This window comes from Carex rostrata, chromosome 32 (genome assembly GCF_964058835.1).
Source record: "Carex rostrata chromosome 32, lpCarRost1.2, whole genome shotgun sequence".
Taxonomy (NCBI): Eukaryota; Viridiplantae; Streptophyta; class Magnoliopsida; order Poales; family Cyperaceae; genus Carex; species Carex rostrata.
This window is the reverse complement of record NC_135949.1, coordinates 2,710,526-2,727,174: the sequence shown is the minus strand read 5'-3', so window position 1 is coordinate 2,727,174 and position 16,649 is coordinate 2,710,526. Positions and strand designations below refer to the sequence as shown.

General features: G+C 32.6%; 1 protein-coding gene and 2 pseudogenes across 1 annotated transcript; 2 read left to right on the top strand and 1 right to left on the bottom strand.

Moving 5' to 3' along the window:
• Positions 1–1,607: 1,607 nt before the first annotated feature.
• Positions 1,608–2,166, top strand: LOC144548037 (SKP1-like protein 11 pseudogene; annotated as a pseudogene).
• A 2,221-nt stretch (positions 2,167–4,387) lies between these two features.
• LOC144548052 (SKP1-like protein 11 pseudogene) lies at positions 4,388–4,864 on the top strand (annotated as a pseudogene).
• An 8,764-nt stretch (positions 4,865–13,628) lies between these two features.
• LOC144547793 (F-box/LRR-repeat protein At3g59210-like) lies at positions 13,629–15,773 on the bottom strand. Its single transcript, XM_078296485.1, has 3 exons — positions 14,802–15,773; positions 14,385–14,534; positions 13,629–13,979 (listed from the first exon to the last, which is right to left on the bottom strand). Exons 1-3 carry the CDS (start codon positions 15,771–15,773, stop codon positions 13,779–13,781), a joined length of 1,323 nt encoding a protein of 440 aa, XP_078152611.1. The 3' UTR covers positions 13,629–13,778.
• Between the last annotated feature and the right edge of the window lie 876 nt (positions 15,774–16,649).

Here is a 16,649-nt window from a genome sequence, read left to right as displayed (position 1 = left end):
ACTACTTTACATGAAGCAACAAAACAATAAAATAACAGATCACAATCAAGATCAATACACAAATCCCAATTAATAATGCTAGTTGTTTCTTGAGAATCCAAGATATTTCTGCCTCATTTTGGTATATTGCAACTTGACTGTAAGGTTGCTGCATATGAGGATTTAAACTTATGTTACTCAAATTGGTAGTATTGTTGCACCAGCCCATCCATTGATTGCATGCTGGACATATATTAAATTTTCTCCCTAGATTTTATTTGGTCTTCGAAAGCTTAACAACAGTCCTCTTGAGACATCTATCGCAACCACTACTTTGGCTACTCATTTCGCCTATACAAAACAAAAAAATATTAATTAACTAAACCCTAGTTTAAATTAGTTATTCCCTAATTTAAGAAACCATTCAAAGTAACGATTAAAATAAACAGAAATTAAAGGAGAGAAGAGTGATCTAGCATACGATCAGATTAATGACTCTGGGAGAGGAAATCCTGATTTTTGTCCATCGATCGATTTAGAAAGTTAAAACGCAGCGAGCAATATAGCAGAATACTTAATTTGGGGATATATATTGAAAGGTTCTGGAGGGGATGAATCGATCGACCTAGGGTTTATTGGAATATATAAAATATATAACAACATCACCATTGGTTCAATATAGTAACGAGTTGTTATTACTTTGTACTAGACTAACGGATCATGAAACAGACAGATGGTAAAAGTAACCCCTTCAGTGCCATCGGCCTGTTAGCCGAACCGATGTTAAAGAGTCTCTCAATACTAACTGTTCGTGAAATTTAATGGATGGCAAAGGAGGGGGTCAGGAGGGGGTCCTTCAACGCCATCGGTTTGTTATCCAGAACCGATGGTACAAAGTTCAATGTAATTACAGCGCTGCCAGTCGTGACGGACACCATCTGTGCGGAAGCACATTCGATGGTAAAGAGGCGATGGGAAAAATGTGTTTTGTAGTAGTGATTAGAGAACTTATAACAATTGTTGTTCATAGATGAAAATATTGTATGAAAAAAGTAAGCACCTTGAGTTGATACACATTAAGTTACACAATTTAACTTAAAATTCAAGGCATTGATTCCACTTGTACTAAATTGAAATTAACCATTCTAATCTACTAAATTAAAAAGCAAAATTCTCTATATATATTTACCGATTTTATTATTGAAGGGACAGAACGTACTAATTCCCAAATTGTGGTAATCCAAACTTACATGTACTGAATTAATTATTAATTTCATATTTGACATATATTGATTTTTATTATACTTTTTATGTTGAATTTTCTTTGATAATATTTAAAAATAATAATTCTTTCTCAATATATACTTTTATTTCAGGAATGCATTTCAATACGTAGTCTTAGTTTAGTGAGGAACAGTATATGGATGGTGCTTAAAGCGGTTGTCGCAATATATAGTAACTTCTTTAATAGACGACAAAAATTTAGTGACTAAAATTATGTAGACGATGCTATTTTAAAAACACAGAAAAATATAAAAATAGAAGCTTTTTTGTCTAAATATAGAGAAAGGCGAACTATCATGCTTGCTATATAAATTCATCGCATTTCAGTTCATGGCTTCCAAGTCCCAACCTTGAACTCACCCAAGATCTCTCATCTCCTTAATTTCTCTTCCATAACCATTTGATCTCTCTTTCCACGACAAGCAAATGTCAGACAACACAACTGGCAACATGGTCACGCTCATGAGCAAGGAGGGAGTAGGTTTCCTGGTACCTGAGACGGTGGCAAAGCAATCTCAAATGATTTGCCACATTATTGAAGACATCAGCGACATGAACTTCATCCCGCTACCGAATGTCTTTGCACCAACCCTTGCAATGGTGATCGAGTATTGCAAGAAGCATGTTGATGCAGCAGCAGCTTCCTCAAGGATTTCTGATGAGGAGCTGAGGAATTGGGACAAGCAATTTTTAGATGTTGATGTGGCGACACTATTCAACCTTCTCAAGGCAGCTGACTACCTGCACATCAAGGGGCTGCTGGATTTGGCATGCCAAAAGATGGCCGACATGATAAAGGGGAAGAGTCCGGAGGAGATTCGCCAAACCTTCAACATCAAAAACGACTTCACACCCAAGGAGGAAGAGGAGATTTGTTGCGACTCGCAGTGGGCTTTTGAGTGATTAAAATTGTTAATTCAAGATTGTGTTTTTAATCAAGTTCCAAGAACTTAGTTTGTACTAGGTTTCATCATGTTGTTTTTAAGATTGTCTTTAATTGGTTGATATTATAGCTGGGTCTGATTCCTCTTTCTTTATCCTCATTTATTTGATCATATATAGTGGCTAAAAGTGTACCTGCTGTGAAAAAGAAATTAAATCATCAATTTAGTTTTCTTGATAATTAAGTAATTAGCTGGATTGAAATTTCAGAGTTAGAAAATGTTGCAACTAATTTTGGTCCATTTAATATCCTACAGCTTCCCATATTCATTTACAAAACGTGCTTATTTTCATTACCAATCTTCAACTAATTAATATGAGAATATTTAAATTTAGAGGTTGTTTCCAAATCCAACAACACCAAAACACACAAGTCCTTCATATAGGTAAGATAAACTTAAAAGGATCCTTAATTAGCAAACTAATTATGAAGAGTGGTATAAATATATTTGTTGACTGCTGCAAAATGTATAATGGCATAATTAATCTAACAAGATATTATGTAAATTAGTTAACCTACAATTCATAATGGCAAATGGGACTTTGGTTTGAACTCTAACCCGTACCAACGTCATGACAAAATATTTCTCTTTCAAGGCCATATATGGATGCTATGTCTTTAACAAGGAAAAAATAGCAGAGAACTAGCCTTTGGTTTACTGGTAAAAGTAATATTTTCCGTGTGAGATGTCGCTTATTCCAAATCTAAATGGAAAATTCTTTATGGATATTAAAAACAGTGTCAAGCGTTGAGCGGCTTGACCTGCAACTTTGCTCAAAAAACAAGAGAAAGACAGCAGACGTATTTAAAACATTTCCTCTCTTGAAAAGTATACTAGTAATAACATCATAAACTATTTCGGACTATAAATTCACATTATGGCTTGGACCTAATCAGTAATCAGTTTCTACTTTTGGGCTTTCATTTGGATTTTGTATTATTTCTCTTTTAAGGAAATATGGCCTGGATGACAATTCAGATTTTATTGAGCTATGCATTGGCATTTCATAGGGATGATAGGTTCCTAAATAATGAACCTGCATGCTCTTGATTCAGTTAAAGGGAGAATTACAGCAAGTGTTTATTTTTTGCTTCTTATTTTAAGCTAACAGTAAGTTTTACTAACAATGTAATTTTTTTTCTTTTTGTATGCAAATGAATCAGCTGGAAAATAAATTTTATTGTATTTTACAAAACTAAATTTGATAGCTTTATTCATAGTTTATTCTGTTATTTCAAGGAGGTCTCGCTATATTTATCATTTGTACGGCTTAGCCAAAGGTTGATAATTAATTTATATATTTTAGTAACAAACTATAATTACATGTATGTTTATTAGGTAGCCGTCAAGAGTATTATTATGATTTAGTTTCTTTATATTTGTTTTTGGATTTCATTTATGAGTCATGCAATACAAATATAGACAAATTAACAAGACGACTCAGATTTTCTGCGGCTCCATATTAATTTAAGAATTTATAACAATTGTTGTTCATAGATGAAAAAATATTGTAGGGAAAAAGTAATCACCTTCAGTTGATACACGTTAAGTTACACTAATTAATTTAACTTAAAATAAAGGCATTGATTCTACATGTACTAAATTGAAATTAACCATTCTAATCTTCTAAATTAAAAATGGAAATTCTCTATATATATTCACCGATTTTATTATTGAGGGGACACAACGTACTAATTCCCAAATTTTGGTAATCCTAACTTAGATGTACGAATTAATTATTTCATATTTGACATATATTGATTTTTATTATACTTTTTATGTTGAATTTTCGGTGATAATATTTAAAAAAAAAATTCTTTCTCAATATATATTTTTATTTCAGGAATGCATTTCAATACGTAGTCTTAGTTTAGTGATTAATAGTATATGGATGGTGCTAAAAGCGTTGGTCGTAATATATAGTACCTTCATTAATAGAAGACAAAAATTTAGTGATTAATATTATATGGATGGTGCTATTTTAAAATCACAGAAAAAAAATATAAAAATAGAAGCTTTTATTTCTAAATATAGAGAAAGCTGTACTATCATGCTTGCTATATAAATTCATCGCATTTCAGTTCATGGCTTCCAAGTCCCAACCTTGAACTCACCCAAGATCTCTCATCTCCTTAATTTCTCTTCCATAACCATTTGATCTCTCTTTCCACGACAAGCAAATGTCAGACAACACAACTGGCAACATGGTCACGCTCATGAGCAAGGAGGGAGTAGGTTTCGTGGTATCTGAGATGGTGGCAAAGCAATCTCAAATGATCTGCCATATTATAGAGGACGTCAGCGATATGAACTCCATCCCGCTACCGAATGTCTTTGCACCAACCCTTGCAATGGTGATCGAGTATTGCAAGAAGCATGTTGATGCAGCACCAGGTTCCTCAAGGATTTCTGATGAGGAGCTGAGGAACTGGGACAAGCAATTTTTAGATGTTGATGTGGCGACACTATTCAACATTCTCAAGGCAGCTGACTACCTGCACATCAAGGGGCTGCTGGATTTGGCATGCCAAAAGGTCGCCGACATGATAATGGGGAAGAGCCCGGAGGAGATTCGCCAAACCTTCAACATCAAAAATGACTTCACACCCAAAGAGGAAGAGGAGATTCGTCGCGAATTTCAGTGGGCTTTTGAGTGATTAAAATTATTAGCTATCTAGCTTTGATTAGGTTCAAGATTGTGTTTTTAATCAGTTTCGAAGAATTTATTTTGTACTAGGTTTGTTCATGTTGTTTTTAAGATTGTGTCTTAATTTAATTAGTTGATATTATAGCTGGGTCTGATTGCTCTTTCCATTTCCTCATTTATATGATCATGGTGGCTAAAAGTGCACGTGCTGTGAAAAAAGAAATTAAATCATCCATTTAGTTTTCTAGATAAGTAATTTTAGAGTTAGAAAATGTTGTAGCAAATTTTGGTCCATTTAATATCCTAGAGCTTCTGATATTCATTTACAAAACGTGCCTATTTTCATATATTACCAATCTTCAACAATTTAATATAAGAATATTTGAATTTAAAAGTTTGTTGTTTCCAAATCCAAAAACACCAAAACGCACAAGTGCTTCATATAGGCAAGATAAAAGGATCCTTAGCAAACTAATTATTAGTAGTAGTAAATTGAATATACCTTTCTTTGCACAGCATAAATTTAACATGAAGAAAAAGGAATATATACCAATTGATGAATTGAGTATGGCTTTCCAAAATTAAACAAATCACATTTACAAACGTTACAATATAAATCAATCTATTTATAAGATTATGAACGGTCCTCTGTGGTTGAAACCAACATAAGAAATTGTCAACCTCATGGATTGCTCTTGTGAAATATAATCCATATTATTCCATTTCAATCTCTTCCCGATACCTCCCGAGGAAAATCCCCAATTGGATCCAAAATTGACGGGTTAGTGTAAGTTATATTATATATCTATCAAATGTATTTCACAAATCCATAATATGTTCTTCTTGCATCAAAATGTCCATATCAGGACAACTAATTAATATAAGATTTTACATATTGTAAAAAACACTTAGTTTTGGCAAAACAATGCTTATAGACAGTAATATTTTTGTAGCTTGTGTAGCCTCCTTTATTAGTTCGTAACATGAATTCATTGTTTCAAAATCTATCTTGTAAATGGGCTTTAATGTCCTAAATTAAATATGATAATATATGTAGCAAAAAACATAGTTGTTGTGAGATGTCAAATTAAGGAATTTCCAGCAGCTACCCTCCCACAAAAATACTGATCTTACATAGTTCTGAACCTCCAATGGACCTGAGATTTCTTGAGCTTATTGACTGGGTTAAGACTTACATTCCCAAAAAAATAACAAAAAATCTGTTTAGCCAATCTCTGGGAATTTAATTTTAAAGATGGACTGTCAGGAAATTTCAGAACTATTGAGCCGATGGCACAAACTGAATAGAAACCTCACAAATTGAATTCACAAAAATAGTAGATAAATGTAGGAGGTAACTGACATGTTTTAGAATAGTCCTGTAAAATTTATTTGCCTATTCACATTGACATTCACAAATTAAGAGAACCTAAAAAAACTAAGTAGAATGACAATTCAGATCTTATTGGGCCATGCAGTGGCACTTCAAAGGGATGATAGGTACCTAAATATTGAACCTGCATGCTCTTGATTCAGTTAAAGGGAGAATTATAGCAAGTGTTTATTTTTTGCTTCTTATTTTAAGCTAACACTATGTTTTACTAACAATGTAATTTTTTTTCTTTTTGTCTGCAAAATTATGAAGCAGTTGGAAAATGAATTTTATTGTATTTTTAGATAGCTTTATTCAGAGTTTGTTCTGTGATTTCAAGGAGGGTCTCGTTATATTTATCCTTTGTACGGCTTAGGCAAAGGTTATTTTTAGATTTCATTTATGGGTCATGCAATGTAAATATAGACAAATTAACAAGACGACTCAGATTTTCTGCGGCTCCATATTAATTTGAGAATTTATAACAATTGTTGTTCTTAGATGAAAATATTGTAGGAAATAAGTATGCACCTTGAGTTGATCATACACATTTCGTTACACTAATTTAACAGAAAATTCAAGGTATCGATTCTCCTATTGCCGCGGTTGGTAACTACAAAAAAATAGGAGCTATTAGCTGCTGGATCAAAGCTAATAGCTCCTACAATAAAACCGTTGGTGTATGACCGATGATAAATGTCATTTTTGTAGTTGTGATAGTTGAAAATATGTAAGTATTTTAATACAAGATAAACTCCAAAAGAATATTAATAAATATGGTATATATTTCTTTTACTAAATATTTTTTGTCGAAATTGGTAGTGTAAACTCATATTGAAAATTTATTTTACATAGTTAAATAAATTTATCAAAACGTTCTTCTATTTAACATTATCAAGTTAAATATCATATTTTGTTTACCCCATTCTTCTTCAGTTCTATTTCACCTTCTAAGTTAAATATATTTAGCTATGTGCTTCTCTGAATTCTTATCAAGGTAAAGAATTGACACTTGTAGATATTGTCAAAACTTTCTTTTGACAATATCCAGTGGTAAGACTCACAGTTTATGCATTTTATTTTTAAACTACAAAGGCATTTTTGACATCTACAGGCAGTGACGGTACCGCATACTCACAGTATTCAAACAAGATCAAAATAAGTGTATGTACTCAAATAAATCTTCCCATTCTCACAACCGGAAAACATTGATTTTATAGTTCTTTTGTATTGATCATATATGATGCCAAAAAGTAGTCTATTATATTGACAAACTTTCTTTACCTTGTAAATGTGCTTTTTTTTTTTGTAACTCCATACAGTAATTTTATTGATTATAATGTGACGAATCCTCTTTTTTTATTTCAAGAAAATCACACAAAATTTAAATATAATTCGAATATGTGTATGCTAGATTTCCTTTTAATATTTACTTTATTTATTTATTTATTTTTGAGATATATGTAATTTGAAAGACTGATATTGTTAAGTCAAGATCAATTTAAAATGTGGTGACAACAAAAACTAAAACAAAATTTATTTTATTATAGTTTGTAATATTTATAACATATAATTATTAATTTTAGTAATACACACTTAGTTCTTGCATTTTTTAGTGACATATACGTTTCGTATGAAATTACTTTAGATTCATATTTGTACAAAATTATAGTTATAATATCAAAACTGAAACAAAAATAATGTAATATATCAATATCATCTCCAATTTGTACAACAGTTTCACTTCCTTATCACAATATAAAATCATCATAAAAAATAACATATATATCACTTCGCATTGTTCTGCCTTATATATATGGTAATTTCATTTGCAGGTGGCCGGTACTCAAATACCTACAGTTGCACTGTAACAGAATTCCAATTTCCAATCATCTGAAATCAGATTACAAATCTTGCAAGTCAAACATGCTAACTTGATCTGACTTAAATTCAACAGTGCAACAAGCTCAAGTTTCAGATGGCTGAGGAACAACTTTCCTGGCATGAAGATCGAACAAGGCAAGCACTCTCTATTAGAGCTAGTTAATCAAATCATTTGAAGATCAGCAACCATCAAAACTTGCTTAAATACAACTCTCAGATTACAAGGATGTTGCATTAGCAAATCTCGTACATAATCATATAAACATAAAAATATGAAAGAGAAATAACTAAGCGATAAAATTCTAGAAGCTTAGTGGCATTAATACAAAAAGTTGCATCACAGAAACCACAACAATTTACATAATAATCTAACAAAAGAGGGACGGGGGGAGCCGATATCAAACCCGCAAAATTTCACCAGTGATCTTAATATGGGCACACAACTTATTGATCAGCTGATCAACAAATCCATTATCGGTTCTAAATCCTACAATTCTAACGGTCTTAAGAAACTCCTGCTGGACTAATGCGTCACTTAGTCCCTCCAGAGTTGCAGCCCATGCATCACTTTGTACCTTCGGAATTGCATCCCATCCATTCTGTAGTAACAAGACAAGTTACATAAATTTCATCGATCATAAATCAACCCTTGTTTGGGATTGAGCTTCATTTCTAGCCTATCCCAACTTGTTTGGGACTAAAGACATGATTGTTGTTGTTGTTGTTGTTGTAGTTGTTGTTGTATATATCGAACCTTCTACAAGGGCTTAATTTACTTGAGGGGGTAATTTGAACAACACCTGGTTTTAAACTGCCTTTACCATATTGTTAACTTCCTAATCAAAGACCATTTTTAGTATATCTATTGACTATGTAAATACTCGAAATTGTCATTTTCATTATTTGATAAATTTGGATTTTTTAGACTATCTCATTAATTGACAAAGGTTTTGTCTGCCTCCTCAACTAAGGCATGGAAAAAATAACAAGTAGCAATACAGAGAGAGAGAGAGAGAGAGAGAGAGAGAGAGATTACATAGATGTTTTGCAAGGTGAGCCCTTGTAGTTTAGGTGAGCGATGCAGGAAAAATGGTGCAAGATCAAAGACATTGAAACCCAAACTCACAAGTTTTAGATACTTTAAGTTGTTGAAGGCTGGGCAATTAGATAATTTCTTCTTCAGTTCCTATTTTCACAAAGTAAAATTAAAACTATGTTCAATAGAAAAAAAAAAAAGATAAATCAGAAAGTTAATTATAAATCAGAAAGTTAATAACTACAGAGAAATATCATGTACACTGAAGTATATGCATATAACATCACCAAAGAAAGTTTTTTTATTTTATTTTCAAAGTACCTTAAAAAATGACAACAAAATGTATATGCAAAAGTAGAAGCATTGAAGATTTTTATCTCCAATATATTGCAAAGAGAGTGTACCTTTTCACCAGTGTGACCAAATTGTAGCTTTAAGTATTCGACATTTGAAAAGCTGGCAATAAGCTTGGAGAACCCAATAATATAATCATACTGATCATCATCCTCATCATACCAATCAGAAATATAGATGGACACATTAACAAGCAATGGCATATTTAGCAAAAGATCCAGTAGAGGATATATATAACCGATATCAAATTCAAAGTAAATGAGATTAGGGGTGGAAATATGTAATCTATTTTGTGTGGACAAATTATGAATAATCAACTTCTTCAAAGTGTTGGAACATATCTCAATGATTCTCAGAGAATAACATGATAGTTCTAATTCTTCAAGAACTGGACACCCTAAGAAAATCTTTTTGAAAAAATCATCACTAACATGGCCAGTGATGTTTAGGGTTTTCAGACAAGGAAGGTTTATTGAGTTGGGTTCTATAGCTACAACACCTATAGATATAGAAACCCACAAATGTAGATCTATTAGTGATGCACAAGTGAAAATCAGATCGCTATTCAAATTGAAAATTGCACACGACAACAATTTGATTGAGCACTCTCGAGGCTCCAACTTCATTGCATCACTAATATAATCGGCAACAACTTGAGTGCAAGACAAGTAAACCCAACAATCAAACCAAAGTCGAAATCTATCAATCATACAGGATGAGTCTCGTTTCTCCAACACATTTTTGACAAGTAATTCGAATTTGGTCACAGCCATTTTACTCTCAACAATATTTGGCATTGACTTAAACTCTTTCATTTCAAATTCAAGAACCGGCACAGATGTCCATGTATTTATCCATCTTTTGGACAAGATGCATGTTTGCACGGCATTTCTTGTACTAAGAAATGATAGGATATACGTGAGAATCTCATCAGGCAAGCTACTGATCCTATCAATAGCACATGTCTTGTCATTCATCGTCTTTAACTCTGTTGTACAATAAAGTTGATAATTTCAATATAAATCTAACCATCTAATTTCTCATATCTTTGCAAATTCTTAATTTCAATAGGAATTTCTAAAACCAGTAACAATAGAATCAAGTTTAAAACTGCCATACCTGTGAAGAATCAGCAGCGACAGAGGGAAGGAACAGGATCGGATGAGAGGAGGCAGAGGCGATTTAGGGTTTGGGTTTTCCGCGTTTCTTTTTCTATTTGACGTAGGGGTCTCGCGAGAGCTGGGATTTATCACATGAAGATATAACATACTCTCTTATATCATTGCAATTGCAACTAGAGCCTAAAAACATTATCGCTCACGAACGATTAACACTATTTTTTGGGCCACAAATGTTGTGGGCCTAGAAAAACATTATCGCAGAAGCATAAATATAAAATTTAATTTAGGCCCAGATAGAATGCTGTGTAGTCAACTATCGTACGTGTGCTTCATATATATAAAATTTAATCCCCATTCTCTTTCTTTCGTTGGATTTCTACAATCACCAAATCTCAGTCTAGTTGTATTATTCGAGTAGAACTAGTTTACCAAGTTCCTTAGTAAACTCAAGTCTAAAACTAATCGAATTGGCTTTAAATGATGAATCTAAATCGTTAAAACACGTCTACTTTACGAGTGATGCATCTACATGTAAATAAATTTAATTTTAAAATTAATTTTGCATAGAGTCAAGTGGTCAAAAAACGTTAAAAATGAATGCATTAAAATTAATTTATTGACCTTCTAATTTTGACTACTTGAATTTGTACTAAATTAATACAAATATTTAAATTTTTCACATGTAGACGCATCACTCATAAGGTAGGCTAGTTTTAACAATTCGGATTCGTCATTTGAAGCCGATTTGACGGATTTTAGACTTGAGTTCGCTTGTTGATGAACTTATGAACACCCTAGTTCTACTCGTATTATTCAAATCAATATCAGTTTTGCAATAATAATATAAAAAAAAAAGATTTGCATGTGATGATATATAAAGCACACGCCAGTGCCAATGGTATTAAATAATATATATTTCAATAATCAAAAGGCCAATTCTATTCAAATCTTTTTATCCACTTATTCTCAAATGAACATCACAAATTGAGCTTATCTCAGATTGTTGCTCTTCTAAATTACTAAATCCCACAGTACTACTTAAGAATCAGATATATAAATATATAAAGTCGAATAAAATTATAAGGTAACTAATATATAAAATCAAACCATTAAAAAAATTAAAAAAATTAAAAATTAATATTAATGTATTCATTTTTTACAGCTTGATTTATACTATGAAACATATCAAGTTTCATTCTGAGTTTAGCTTTAAAATCTATTAGCTAGATTGACTTTTTTTTATGATAATTTAAATATATATATTTTGAAATTAGAGAAAAATATTGATTCAGAAAAATATCATATTTTGGTAGTGTAAACTCAGTATAGTTGAAATTGGTCCTAAATATTGATTTTATGCTAAATATAGTTGGAAATTATATATTGATTTTATACCAAACTTCTGTTGTTAGATATTTCCCCTGGGAACTTCATTATTTGATATTTCGCCATGAAAACTCAAAAGTTTGCTTAGTATTTCGAAAAAGTTCAATTAAGTCAAATTAATCTCATGTAAATCATTAATAGAACTATGATTGTTAGTTGGCCTCTAGATTCTCCTTCCTTGTTAAATCATCACTTAACGCTTTTTTGGGCCTTCTCTCATCATTTCTTCTTCCTCTGCCTCTTACCACAAAATTGGAACCTTTGGTGATTTTTGCAAAACCTCAAATTTAATTATAAGCCTGACTTCAGGTACATGTTCACCGGTCACTTCAGACCAGTCAAGCACTCCTGAACGGGTGTTTTAGGATGATGGTAGAAGGAGATGTGTTTTGCGTCGTTTTCACAACAAATCTTCAAGAACTAATTCACATTTGTGTTGCTCACTAAAAAAAGAAAATTGTCTGATCAATCATGTCATAAACTTCAAGGAGCTATTTGGGTGTGATATATCGCTCAAGGAGCGATCCTAGCAATGAGAAATCAATTTCTTTTAATTTATTGACAGTGATTAAACTTATCATGAATTTATGTCACAGTGGTTTCAGCGTGAAGCTCGCCTCAAGTAAAATGGGTTGAAAGCTTGTTAACAGGCTCAATCAACAACAAAAATGGTAAGCATTGGGATTCATGTTGCGGCCCGAATAGAGCAGGCTGTAATTCAAAGGTTTTTCCCTATACAGCCTTTATTAATAAAGAAATTAAATTTACAGGCAGCCCCGTGATTCAGCACAAATTGAGGACTTTTGATCTTTCTTTTTTCTTCCTTTCAATCTCTTTTATTTACTTATTTGTTCTTACCATATATATCTCCTTTTTTCTTCTTATTTTTGTTACTCGTAAAGGTAGGCCAGCAACCATTTTATATGTTCTCAAATTTTCTTTTATTATGTTCTCAAGTAAAATGGGCATTACCTCTGTGTATATGTATTCTTAAACTTTCAATTTAAATTTTTCTCATATTTCCTATGTTTGAGTTTCCATATGTGCACCAACGAATGTACAGAGTCACAACATCAGCTTCTTCAGGGGCGCGTATCCCTCATCATGACCCGATGCCGAGGATGCCCTTGCTACACAACCCCGGTTTTTTGGAAATTTTCCTGATTGGACCGTAGGGCTGATAGATACTGTAGGAACTTCTGCCTTGTATAAAATCATCAAAAAATATAACATATATATCACTTCACATTGTTCTGCCTTATATTATATATATGGTAATTTCATTTGCAGGTGGCCGGTACTCAAATACATACAGTTGCACTGTAACAGAATTCCAATCATCTAAAATCAGATTACAAATCTTGCATGTCAAACATGCTAACTTGATCTGACTTAAATCCAGCAGTGCAACAAGCTCAAGTCTCAGATGGCTGAGGAGCAACTTTCCTACTACTACTACTTAAAGACTCCACCCTTGTTCGCTTCCTGGCATGAAGATCGAACAAGGCAAGCACTCTCTATTAGAGCTAGTTAATCAAAATCATCTGAAGATCAGCAACCATCAAAACATGCTTAAATACAACTCTCAGATTACAAGGATGTTGCATTAGCAAATCTCGTACATAATCATATAAACTTAAAAATATGAAAGAGAAATAACTAAACAATAAAATTATAGAAGCTTAGTGGCATTAGTACAATAAAGTTCCATGACAGAAACCACAACAATTTACATAATAATCAAACAAAAGATGGATGGGGGGAGCGGGAATCAAACCCGCAAAATTTCACCAGTGATCTTAACATGGGCACACAACTTATTGATCAGCTGATCAACAAATCCATTATCGGTTTTAAATCCTACAATTCTAACGGTCTTAAGAAACTCCTGCTGGACTAATACGTCACTTAGTCCCTCCAGAGTTGCAGCCCAAGCATCACTTGGTTCCTCCGGAAATAGAGTCCAATCATTCTATAGTAACAAAACAAGTTACATAAATTTCATCGATCATAAATCGACCCTTGTTTGGGATTGAGCTTCATTTCTAACCTATCCCAACTTGTTTGGGATTAAAGACTTGGTTGTTGTTGTTGTTGTTGTATATATTGACCGTTCTACAAGGGCTTAATTTACTTCAGGGGGTAATTTGAACAAAACCTGGTTTTAAACTGCCTTTACCATATTGTTAACTTCCTAATAAAAGACCATTTTTAGTATATCTATTGATTATGTAAATACTCGAAATTGTCATTTTCATTATTTGATAAATTTGCATTTTTAGACTATCTCATTAATTGACAATGTTTTTGTCTGCCTCCTCAACTGAGGCATGAAAATAACAACGAGTAGCAATACATAGAGAGAGAGAGAGATTACATAGATGCTTTGCAAGGTGAGCCCTTGTAGTTTAGGTGAGCGATGGAGGAAAAATGGTGCAAGATCAAAGACATTGAAACCCAAACTCACAAGTTTTAGATACTTTAAGTTGTGGAAGGCTGGGCAATTAGATAATTCCTTCTTCAGTGCCTATTTTCACAAAGTAAAATTAAACAAAAAAAAGGTAAATCACAAACAAATATACATGAGAAATTTGTATGCTTATTATAGCCATGGGATGTGTTAACTCTAAGAACTACAAACAAATATCATGTACACTGAAGTATATGCATATAACATTACCAACGAAATGTTTTGTTTAGTTTAAAAGTACCTTAAAAAATGACAACAAAATGTATATGCAAAAGTAGAAGAATCGAAGATTTTTATCTCCAATATATTGCAAAGAGAGTGTACCTTTTCGTCAGTGCAACAAAATTTGAGGCTTAAGTATTCGACATTTGAAAAGCTGGCAATAAGCATGGGGACCCCACTAATATAATCATACTCATCATAATCCTCATCATACCAACGAGGAATATAGATGGACGCATCAACAAGTGATGGCATATTTAGCAAAATAATTTCCTCTATATCCAGTATTGGATATATATCCATGATATCAAATTCAAAGTAAATGAGATTAGGGGTGGAAATATGTAATCTATTTTCTGAGGACAGATTATGAATAACCAACTTCTTCAAAGTGTTGGAATATATCTCAATGATTCCCCTAGAACATGATAGTTCTAATTCTTCAAGAACTGGACATCCTAAGAAAAGCTTTTTGAAAAACTCATCACTAACATGGCCATTGAGGTTTAGAGTTTTCAGGCAAGGAAGATTTATTGAGTTGGGTTCTATAGCTACATGAGGATCAACATCTATAGAAACCGACAAATGTAGATCTATTAGTGATGCACAAGTGAAAATCAGATCGGTATGCAAATTCAAAATTGCACGTGACCACAATTTGATTGAGCACTCTCGAGGCTCCAACTTCATTGCATCAGTAATAAAATTGGCAACAACTTGAGTGCAAGACAAGTAATTCCCACAACAATCAAACCAAAGTCGAAATCTCTTAATCACACAAGATGTGTCTCGTTTCTCCAACATATTTTTAACAAGTAATTCGAATTTTGTCACATCTATTTTACTCTGAACAATCCATTGTTGGCGCCAGCCTAGGTTGGACGACTCTGGAATTGACCTAAACTCTTCAATGTTAAATTCCAGAACCGGCACAGATGCCCATGTGTTTATCCATCTTTTGGATAAGATGCATGTTTGCACGGCATTTCTTGTACTAAGAAATGATAGGATACACGTGAGAATCTCATCAGGCAAGCTACTGATCCTATCAATAGCACATGTCTTGTCATTCATCGTCTTTAACTCTGTTGTACAATAAAGTTGATAATTTCAATATAAATCTAACCATCTAATTTCTCATATCTTTGCAAATTCTTAATTTCAATAGGAATTTCTAAAACCAGTAACAATAGAATCAAGTTTAAAACTGCCATACCTGTGAAGAATCAGCAGCGACAGAGGGAAGGAACAGGATCGGATGAGAGGTGGCAGAGGCGATTTAGGGTTTGGGTCTGGCGAGAGCTGGGATTTATCACATGACGATATAACATACTCTCTTATATCATTGCAATTGCAACTAGAGCCTAAAAAACATTATCGCTCATGAACGATTAACACTATTTTTTGGACCACAAATGTGTGGGCCTAAAAAACCATTATTGTTGTGGGCCTACAAGTTCCAAAATGAAAACAAAATGCCTTTTTTTATTGTAGGCCCAAGCAGAAGCATAAATATAAAATTTATTTTAGGCCCAGATCGATTGCTGTGTAGTCAACTATATATCGTGTCCTTCGTATATATAAAATTTAATGCCCATTCTCTTTCTTTTGTTGGATTTCTATAATCCCCAAATCTCACACTAGTTGTATTATTCAAATCAATATTAGTTTTGCAATAATAATAAAACAAAAAGATTTGCATGTGATGATATATAAAGCACACGCCAGTGTCAATGATATTAAATAATACTAGTATCGTATCTATGCGTTGGAATAAAAACATATTATAAAATGAAGAAGATCAAGAATCAAATAATTTGATAAGATATCAAATGTTGATAAAATATTTTTAAAAGATGTCAGCATTTGATTTTGTTAAATATAAATTAATCATCTATCATTATTCTTAAATAAGGAAATAAAGAATGTGAGGTAGCTGGAGAGGAGAAA